Source organism: Coffea eugenioides, chromosome 6 (assembly GCF_003713205.1).
Source record: "Coffea eugenioides isolate CCC68of chromosome 6, Ceug_1.0, whole genome shotgun sequence".
NCBI lineage: Eukaryota > Viridiplantae > Streptophyta > Magnoliopsida > Gentianales > Rubiaceae > Coffea > Coffea eugenioides.
In genome coordinates, this window is record NC_040040.1 from 52348588 (window position 1) to 52359681 (window position 11094).

Consider the following 11094-nt stretch of genomic DNA (forward strand, 5'->3'; position numbering starts at 1 on the left):
TAACTGAAAATCAGACATGAACACAGAAAACTACAAATAGATATCCACATTTCTAGCTACTAAAATAGTTTTGCTGTCAGCCTGTTATCCAGATGACCTTTCTCATTCTCTTTGTTGGATGACTTCTCTTCTGACACATTCTCTTTGCTACAGGAACTCTCCCCTTCAAACCCTTCTTCACAAGAAATAAGATTTTCCTGAATGATTTTCTCTATGCAAATTTTCACCATCATCATCACTTAACAACTGCGATGATGGCGGTTTTTCTTTCTTCGATTCAGCAACATCTTTAGCGTCCAGAAAACTTGGTTGGTTGGTTGAAGATAGGAGCCTTGCCCACATCCGGTCTGTTATTCCCACCTTATTCTGTCTCTCTATTATGCGCTGCAAAATGGTCAGTCGAAACCATTAACACCATACAGTGACACAAATCTGTTACATATAACGAATTATTGCCAACAGAAGAATTAGCTTATTTTTGTACATTTAGGATCAAGAAACTAGCAGAAAGACTACAAGAAAATTAAGACTCTAAACACCAAACTCACATAAAAGGGTATGTAAGCATGTCTTGCATTAACAGGCCCTACTGTAAACCCTGTGAAACCTGCCATTGCGCCATGAATCGCGCTGTGAGCTAGAAGTGTGCAGTAGACATTGTCTGATGCATTGCCTGGAATGGCACGGATCATATATGTAGGATCTGCCATGAACGATCAATCATGCTTGGATTATTGCTTCGTAAGTTAACATGATAAGATCCTGGATAGAAACTTCTCGACGTACCTATGTATTTGAGATTTACAGGCATTTTCTTCTCTTTCTAAAAGTGATCCTGGAAACCATCAAGCATGGGAGATATTTTACATACCAGTTTGAGATCACAGAGCAGAATAAACTCAATATACATTTAACTGTAATAGAAAATTCAATTATCTATACTTGCAACAAAAATTGCATGAGGCACTTGCCTGGTAGTAATACAATCAATCAAGTGCATATGCTGAAGCATTTGTGTTATTGTGAAGAGTGTGACTATATCCTCCTAGAAGCAGTAAACTTTCTGAGAAGGATGACTATATCCTCCTATTGTTAAAATAGCCCACAAACAAAGAGCACATTATAGTAGGATGATTATAGCAAAGACTTGAACAACAATAACCTTGATCTTCTGAGATATCCAGAAGCCGACGTCTTGGAGCTGCTTGTTTCCAGAAGCATCCTTCTCATCCACAACATGCATGCTTTCTCTGAGAAGATCCTGCCCAGCTCCTTCGGCAATCACAAGAACCATGTGCCCATTTTCTTTGAGTCTGTTTTTTATATGTTCAAAGAGTCCACCAGGTCCTTCCAGAAAAAAGGGTGACTCTGGAATCAAACAGCAGTCCACATCTCGGCTCGCAAGAGTTGCATACATTGCAATAAAACCTATAGGGGTGAAACAACCATTGCCTCAAAAGTTCAGTGATATTGTTGTCACTTTTGACAGCCACATAAAGAGCAATGGTTCAATTGAAGGGATGGTTCCTATGGAGTTGGAAGACACTATAAGCTGTAATTACCGAGTTGAAGACTTACCACTATCACGTCCCATTAGTTTGACAACACCGATACCATTCCCAATGCTTTCAGCTTCAACATGAGCTGCATTGATGGCTCGTTGAGCTTCCTCAACAGCAGTGTCAAAACCGAAGGATTTGTCTATAACCTGAATTAGGTAAAGCTTAAGATCTAAGAACTTCGTTTGTAAACCTTTTAGTTCAAAAGCGCTATTGTATCAGAAGAGGGGACGAGAATGTATTGCAGTACCGGTATGTCATTGTCAATGGTCTTGGGTATTCCAACAACAGCAACTTTGAGGCCACGCCTTCTGATTTCCTGCAAATAATCCAGGTTAACACACAACTCTTCCCGCCCGAGAGTATCTGAAGCATTGCATCACACAGCCAAAGCCAATAAAAGCGAGAAAGTGGATCACCTCAAAGATCATTGCAGCTCCTTTATGAGTACTGAGGAGGGTATTTCCAGCTCGGCTAGAGCTGGGGTTCCGCCCTGTGTCTCTTCGGTTCCGACCGCCTCGGCCTCTCAGCATCGGAAATTGACTTCGGCCTAGTTATTGCTTCGGCCAAGGCTTTCCCTCCTACAATTTAAGCAGGTGACCTCGTCTGAGGTAACCATCCAGGATAAGAGGTCTTCTCCAGCTCGGGTGACTCACTCCAGCAAGACAAAAACGACCTCTTCAAGTACCATCTCCTCCAATAATGTAAACCTGATACACTCGGTGTCATACATCTTGAACACAAATATAAACAGGAAAATCTTCACCGCAAAGTTAGAAGTTCTAAAATCAAGTATTGAGTTCTAAACATGCTTTCTGCTTCTCAGAAGCCATAATTCAAAAGGAACCACATAAATCAAAAAAGAGAATTGAAAGGCAAGTCTCCATACCTGATTAATTCCTCGATCCTGAATACTGTCTACTATTTTTGATGTATTATGGCCCCCTCTTGATGTCCCAAGAATGGTACCGCCCCGTCTGTGAATATCATTCACAACCTTTGGTCTTAAAGGGATAGTATTCCGAGAATAGAATCCCTTGTATCCATCCTGTGATCACAAAAGAACATTCATACTAAGTCACATTCCAGGCATTCAACATCCTCCAGTGGGATTGAACCAAAACGAAGTAGGAAAAAACAAAAGAAGCCTAGTCCTTCCCCTCCAACATGAACTGCTACAAAGGAAAAATCAGTTGCAGAAATATCTGTCCTGTCAACATTGATTGAACACTTATTTACCTCTATTCCAAGAATGCCATTGACGCCATACATGTCATGTAAACCGCAGACTAACTCCCTGATCACTGTGTTTAAACCGGGGCAGAGACCTCCACAAGTCACGATGCATGCAAGAACTTCATCAGATTCAAAACAAACCTGAGGAAAATTCAAGCCAATTTAGCTTTCATAATATAATTGGTTCAACATTGTTAGCAAAATGATGAATCTTATTCTTGAAAGAAAATTGAAGGAACCAAAAAAAGAAACCTTCTGACGAGGTCCAGCACGCCGAAAATGAGTCCCTCTTGGGCTACTTCTGCCTACAACAATCTACAATCACAAGCACAAGTAGATGAATTAGGAAAAAACATAAGAACAAAATGATCAGGAAAATAATTTTCCGCTTTCATCAGGAAAATAATCTCAATCAAAATGAGTACCATTACCTTTTTTGTAACGCTGTCATCCACATTAACAAAATATTGCCTGCCACAGAACAAAATGTTTTGCAACATCAATTCCACACACCAATGAAAAACCAAGAAAAATAGCATGGTCGCGGGCAGTTAAAACACTTACTTAACAACTGAATAAGCATGATGGTTTTGCAATGGATTAGGATAAGTCTGCAACCAACACCAAGAACACAAAAAAAGAAAGTTTCACTTGGTATAGAATTCTTGAAAAATAATTGTACAAAGAATGGTTTTCCATTTGCAGAATCATGAAGTTTTACGTACCAGAAGGTCAGGAATGTAGTCGGACAAGTGGGGCACGTCTTCAAGGACGTAACCGGCATCTCCAGTGACCAGTTTTGGCTCAGCACATCCATTTTCAGTCGACATATTCTCCACCTCTCTTCTTCTTCTTCAGCAAATTAGCCACTTGGCTGTTGAGTTTTATTGCATAGGCTCTCATGTAACAGACAAAAGTACTAGCAACAAAGATGCCTGCTAGCGAAGTCTTGAAGCTACGAGAAGAAGCCCTTTCCAAATATGTAAATTCACACATATGTAAAGAGTCTTTGATACTAAAATGTTCACTTAGTAAATATGCACTGAAATTTGAAAAAGGTTACTTTTTCAAAAGGAAAAATTTCGGAAAACAACTAAAAATTTGTTTTTGTATATTGAGTAATCAATTAACTCAACCAAGCCTAACCAAGAATTAACTCTTATTATTTGATTCTTTGAGCATTTTTTGATAAAGCATAAGACTTGGAACCTACGTGAAAGATAAATCAAATTAGTTTAATGAAAATTGTTTGAACTCAATCAACCAATAAACGTACCGAATTGCAAGAGTTTTAGGAAAAATTAATTCGAATTTAAACACTATAACATTCAACTTGGGACTCTTTAGGAGTGTTTAGAGTTTAAAACCAAACAAAACTATTTGATAATCGAACCAAATTTCATGAGGTTCTAAAATGTTTCATTCCAAACTTGAGGGATTAAAAGGTATGAATAAATATATGAAATTTCTTCCCCCCCCCCCGGGGGTAAATTTGATTATTTGATGAATAAGAAAAAGGATGTATGATCAGGCATATCAATAGATCAGTTCTTATTCAAATCCAACCTAGACCTAATGTAGTAAGATGGGTTTTGGATTTAATTTCTTAAATCCAAACCCTGTAAAAGAGTTATGAGTTTGGGTAGGATCTAATATGGGTTTAAATTTGGATATAGATCATAAAAATCAGACCCTACCCAAATCCATGTATATATAATTATATATCTTTACAATAATAAAGCCTTTGTAAGCAGTTAACAACTTTGTGTATTTTCAAATTTACTATTATTTCTATTATATATTAACACTTATATCTATTATTCATTATCTCTATTATCAACAAATATACAATTTTTACTCAACTAAAACTACCTCCTTTCAATTCTCACATTATTCCTTACCAACGTTTTTTTTTTATTTTCACTTACACTAGTACTATTTATGTGATTCTTTCATTTAAAAATATTTTTTGATAAATTGCACACACGTTGATAGCACCTCGATTGCTAGTGTATAATGTAGTTGAAGTTTCAAAAATAAATCGAAACAATCGATAATAATTAGTTTTTAATAATATTGTATTCAACTTCTTGAATATTAATTTTATTATTTGAAAATAAAAATTAGATAGTGTTTATATTTTTTGAAATTTATATATTTTTACTTTATTGTATTTATAAAAATACGGGCGTTACTCATTGGGTACCCATATCCAGGAGGAATGATTTTGGATTTATTTATTCAGACCCGTAAGGTTTTTGAAAGATTAAAGAGCAGTCCAAAACATTCTTCAAAAAAGAAAGAGAAGAAAAATGACTCCAAACAATAAGCATTATTAAGCAACAGAGGTTAGGGTTTCACTAGGAATTAAACCGAAAAATGGACTCCAATTACCGAAGCAACACCGGCACCGGCAAGTCATCGGCGGCTGCTGCTCCCCAGCTGACGGGGGAGGCGGCGGCTGAGTTCCAACAAGGCATCAATTTACTGCTTTCTCGATGGACAGCACTTCAAATGGCCGTTCAGAACGAGTGGGGTGGCCCCCAGTCTCGTCTTAAGTCCCAGCAACTCGCCCTCGACCTCTTTTCACTTCTTGCTGGATCCAAAGGTTTTCCATTTCAGTTGAATTTTGGAAATTTCTTGTTTGAAAATGAATTCAGCAAATTCTTGCGTTTTTTCTGTTGTTTATTTGTTTATTTCTGTCTGCTTGAGTTTTCTCTGATTTTTTTCGGTTTTTTTCTCTGTCTTTATCTTTTTTGGGAAATTCGGGTGTTCAGAGAAAGTATATATGGATGACGTGGAGGATCTTCTTGATGATTCAATGCTATCTCTTGGTACTGAGATTGCCGATGGCAGTATAGAGGAGGTACTTAGTTCAGCTAAACTGTTTGATGCCTGTCGCTTGGAGCTTTTGTTTATTGCACTGCAATGATTTTAGTTCGCTTAAACGGTTGAGAAGTTACTGCTTCTCAAATCAAGATAATTGCCCTTGGCATGTCAGATTTTTTAAAACAAGTCTACGGCTCAAGGCTTGAAGGGCTCTTAAGAATTTTTTGCGAGGTTGAAAGAGAGTATTCTTTATCCTAGTACCTTCCTCCTCTCTGAAGGGAAAAAAAATAGTGCACTTGTTCAATTATATTATCAATTGAATAGGTTATAAGAATTGGCATCCTCCTTATTGTTTCCTCTAAAGGATTTGATCCTTTAGATTCAAGCTGAAGTCAAGGGTTGAAGTGACGTGGTCTTATTGTTTCCTTACGCTTATTAGTCATCATTCGATGTAATTCTGTTTTCCTATATTAGCTTGAAGTTGCATGAATAAGTGTTGCTGCCACTATTCGATGACTGATCATACAGGTGGTTTGGGCTTGAGATACTTATAAATGACGCTTTTTAAGAAAAACTAAAATATTCCCAGTCTGAATGCTGGAGGCTCTGTACTAAAACATATCTAGAGATGTTCTTGAAGCAGGAGGACAGGAGGGAAAAGCTGATTAATGGAGTTGGGATTTGTAATTTATTTTGCATTTTACTGGAGGTTGAGGTTTGAAGGGAATGGTGAGAGATAAAGATAAAAGGATAATTTTCTAACTCACAGCTTGCTAGTAAATAAGGGGAAGGAAGCTGGGTGTGCATGCCAATCAATATTCATTTAACATGCAGAGATGTAGATTGTAGTATACTTCTTTTAGACAATTGCAACCTTTATGCTTTGAGTTTAGTAGTTAAACAGTAAAGCTGGAATTTTGGGATCTTGAAAAGCAAGCATTTTGTAACTTGTGGTCTTTCCTTTTTGCATGTGACTGTCTTATGAAACATGATATATGGCCACAGAGAATGTATGTTTCAAGATATATGCACAGAAATAGACAAGAACAAGGGGAAAGAGATTACTATTATTTAGATCACCATCAAGATTTCCTTCAATCCCTGCCATATTGTTCTGGTTATAATAACGCATGGCCTTAATATTGCAGCAAGGCCAAGGATAGATGTTAAACTATTTTTTTAGGTATTCAGAATACTATCTGTTTGGTCATTTGACTTGAATTTGGGGATTCTAAGTTTTTTGTCTGAAATGTGCTTGATGACAATCAGCATCTGCAATTCCTCACAGAACTATTGTGGCTCTGGATTCTGAAATTTAGAAAGTCTATCTTGTCTAACCCTTGATTACCTAGGGTTTTCTCAAAATGGTAAACTTGCTATGCAGTGTTAGGGCTTGTGATGATTGTGGATTTTTTGGCTTTATATTCTTCTCAAGTTTCAATTTCTCTTTGCAATAAAGAGGATCTGAAGGTTAAGTATGGTTTGAACATCCCTTTTGCTTTAACAGGCTTGAAAAAAATAATTGCTTAAAAGTTTCATTTCCATTATGCATCTATTCCATATCATGTCCAAATACATGATAGACTTTTTTTCTACTATAAAGGGACAGAAAGAATTGCTAGAGCCAGCAATGTCTATCTCAATGTTGAACTTGTGGGTAAATGATACTTTTGGTGATTGGCTGAATTGCACACCTACCTTAGATTTCTTCTCCTTTTGGAATTTTGGGACTTTGTTCTGTCTTACTTTGCATTCTTAAGAATTTTTTGACATCAGCAGAAGCACTAACTCTAATGAACAAATACTCTCTAGTTCATATAAGGAGGTTACTAGAACCAAAATATAGTGGTTAAATTAGAATTAGCCATCTTTTAATTGGAAAAACTAATGCGAGTAGCGAAATCACAATAGTTATGACCAATCTCATAAAAGGCCGATACAATTTTCCTTTGGGGATGGATATTTGGAAACCATGCTTCTTTTTCTGGATGACAGCTATGATTAATGATATCAATTGCATATTTGCCGATGTAACATGGTTTGGTCTATCTTGATCGTTTTCCACTCTTGTGGGCACTTTTTAACATTATTTTTTTATTTTTTGTCACTGAATTGCTTTAAGCAGATAGCTGAAAAATTGATGTTTATGCATGAAGAATGTTTGAAAGGTGATTTTAGTTCCATACAAAGGCTTAGGGCAACTAATCCTCCACCAGGAGTGGCCACCCATGTTACACAGGTAACGATGTTGTAGCTGGTTGACAAATGTTTTGTCAATGACAATTATCCAGGGTATTTAACAGAGTTGAGACTTCTTCTTATACTAAGAGTTTTGAATGTGAGTCCTTGAGATCCAATTGAGAATCTACAGTGAAAAGTCCTTAACATGCTATTGAGAATCTGCAGTTGAGACTCTTCTTATACTAAGAATTTCAAATCTCAGTCCTTAAGAAGCTATTGAGAATCTGCAGTACACTTTCCATTTGGATTCATTCCCATCTGTTATTTCACTTAGATACAGGCCAGCAGCGACAGCGATAGTGATGATAATGAAGATGGTGATAATGGTAATTTGCCAAATGATGGCTCATCAAAGATGGTGGTTGATGTTCCACAATCCCATTCTGTCATGAATAGGGAAGAAATGATGGTGGATGAGTCTATACCCCAGCAGCGAGCTGAAACAGAAGATGGATGGACTGTGGTTGCATCTAAGCGGAACAGAGGTAGAAGACATTAAGGCATAATACTGCCAGATACATGGTGTTGGTATTCATATTTGAGTGCTTTTTTCCTGTTTTCTCTCTACTTCAGATTTCAGATTGTTCTATGTAATTTCAAGGCTGATTTTAGCTACAAAATTTTGACTTATATAGTTGTGTGGACTAAGTGGAGGGTGGAAAAAATCTAAGATAAAGTTTTCAGTGCTTTCACCAGTGTTGTAAATTGTTGTCCCTTTCAGGCTGACCAAATTCTTGATTATGAAGTTCAAATGTTATGATTACGGTTTCGAGATGCCTCATCAGATCCGGATTGCTGATTTTAAACAAATCTAAGTACTTTTATACATAGTTTCATGGAAATTTAAGGCCTGTCAAATTGTGTGTCTATTTTTGAATCTCTCGACTCTGTGTTTTCCTGATATGATTCTGTTTATCATTTCTAGTGAATATGATGGATAGATATATCCGTGTGTGATGAGACCGCTTCCATATTCGGCTTAATTGTACTCAGCCATGACTGGTCTAGCTAACTATTGAGCATAAGAATTCACACCAAGAAGAGCTCAACTCTTGGTGGGAAGAGTTCAAAGCTGCAGTAGGAACTCTGAGAGGATTCCTATGAGTTTTGTTCTCTCTCAATTCTGTTGTCCCGACACACTTCCAACCATCACTGGTCAGTAGGGTGTTTCCTGCAACTGAATTGTCGATGTCATCCTTTACATTTCGTCGGATGATTTTTAGATAATGGGACATAGTAAATGCAAATTCGGGTTCAAATTTCTTCCATTTCTGTGTCTGTCGAGATTCAACTCCAACCCTCTCCTTTTGGGAGTACAGTAAAAACGTCGAGGGAGAAACGGCCACGCAGAATACTAGTACATCATAGGGTTGGGGTGAGACAAGGCCGTGCACCTACAAGCATTGCCCCAAAGTAAAGCCTAAATTTAGTGGTCCGAGCTGGGGTGAAGCCAAAAACTAGGTAGGCTAGGAATTGGCTGTATCTTTGTTCAATTAAAAAGTTTTTTCTTTCTAAGGAAAGAAAATATATGGTTTAATTAACAGAATAAAGGGATTGCTCTTGTTATCTATGCCATCAAGTTATCTTCTCAGTTATGTGTTTGTTAACTCTAAAATTAGGATCACAAGGTGGTTAATATGATTTGTTTCTAGTATTTTTCAAAACTGAACCAAGTATAGTTGATTTTAATTGAAAGGTTGATGAATTTTTCTGAGTTATTTTTTTTTTTAACCCCCTACAGAAGGTATACTTTCATTGAGAGGCGCCTAGAGGTGCAACAGGAGAAACAAAGGAATAGGGGCAGGAACGGTTGCACCTATGTGCATTTTGCACACGGCGTAACTCTGTTTATACATGGTGTAACTTACTTTCAACAACGTGTAATTTTAGAACAAAATTTTGTGGATTCTATACATGTTGTTAAAAATGAGATATAAGATGAAATTTGGATCGTAAAATTTTTTTTTTTGCCAAATTTTGGCCGTGAACTGCTCAGACGGACCGTCCCTGCCCCAAATCCAGAAGCAAAGCAGTTATCTTCTTACACAATTGTACAATGATGAGCCCTATCAATAAAATCAGTAAAAGATGTAGAAAGACCGGTCACTGGTGGGCACTTCCTTCCTGATTCATTCTTTAGTTGGGCGGAATTGTTGCCTTTGGGTTCGAGGAAAAGTGACCAACAACCCTTGGTTGGACTTTCCAGTTTCGTTCCAATCAATTCAATAACAATGAAGCCTCCTTTTTTTTTTCCAATGTTTTTGGAACAAACATTTCTCCAAGAACGTGGGGAATTTTTTTATTTGCTATGAAGATTCAGTTGAAAAAGCAGTTGTACGACAAGAAGCATCTACGTACTTGGCGGGGTGTTAGAACTATTAGAAGTTTGAGTGCTCGATAATGAAACAGAAAAAGGGCATCTCTTTTGCTGCCAATTTGCTTTGCTCTGGTTGCCGCAGCCGACTTGGTTAAAGCCCATCCTCCTGCCATTTAGTTTATTCTGGAAATGCTTTTTCTGTAAATCTTCCAAAGCAACATCTTCCAATGAAGAGTGCACAATCTAAAATCCACACATTTTCCGAAGTTTCTTAACTCACCTTTTATTCCAGTTGGAAAAAAGCAAGAAATCCGTTTATGAAATTTTTACCGAATTCGCCACCTTAATAGTAATATGATTAGTGATGAAGGCACATTCAATGGATGTGCTTACAAGTAAGAGAGTACGTGTGAGTTCAATCATAAATCAGCTTGTCGGCTTTTATATACATAAATAAATACATATACATACATACATACATATATATATATATGAATTAATTTTCCTTACACTGACAATGTATGCATTGTCAGCGTTGGATAAATAATAATTATGTAAAATTTAAATTTAAAATTTAATTATTACATATATGTCATGGATTCAACGGTAATAATGTATATGCTATCGGTGTATATAAGATTTATTCGATATAATATATATATATATATATATATATATAAACTTGGTGACGTGACTTTGACATGCTCTATTTTTAATCGAATAATTCTGGCATGTAGTCTCCAGTGAAAAGAGCGGCCTCCGCTTTTGTTGAATACGCGCATCGATTGGTGTGGCAGAGAGAGTGGTCCTTCAAACTGCAACAGTTTTGGCTCTGCATACTTTGTGAGGAAAAGTGTGGTTGGAATTTGTCCAACAGAATTCTAGGGAGTAATTCTTGACATCAAACCCAAC

At 36.9% G+C, this 11094-nt stretch overlaps 1 protein-coding gene and 1 pseudogene across 3 annotated transcripts; one reads left to right on the forward strand and one right to left on the reverse strand.

Moving 5' to 3' along the window:
* Positions 1-31: 31 nt before the first annotated feature.
* Positions 32-3628, reverse strand: LOC113775412 (annotated as a pseudogene).
* A 1409-nt stretch (positions 3629-5037) lies between these two features.
* On the forward strand, positions 5038-8649 carry LOC113775411 (pre-rRNA-processing protein TSR2 homolog). 3 transcript variants are annotated; one of them, XM_027320271.1, is made up of 4 exons: positions 5039-5403; positions 5573-5661; positions 7750-7863; positions 8146-8649. In XM_027320271.1, exons 1-4 carry the CDS (start codon positions 5175-5177, stop codon positions 8362-8364), a joined length of 651 nt encoding a protein of 216 aa, XP_027176072.1. In that variant the 5' UTR covers positions 5039-5174; the 3' UTR covers positions 8365-8649. The 3 variants fall into 3 exon arrangements, with proteins under 3 accessions (XP_027176073.1, XP_027176072.1, XP_027176071.1); XM_027320270.1 differs by having other exon boundaries at positions 5041-5403; positions 8140-8649; XM_027320272.1 differs by lacking the exon at positions 7750-7863 and having other exon boundaries at positions 5038-5403; positions 8140-8649.
* Positions 8650-11094: the final 2445 nt, after the last annotated feature.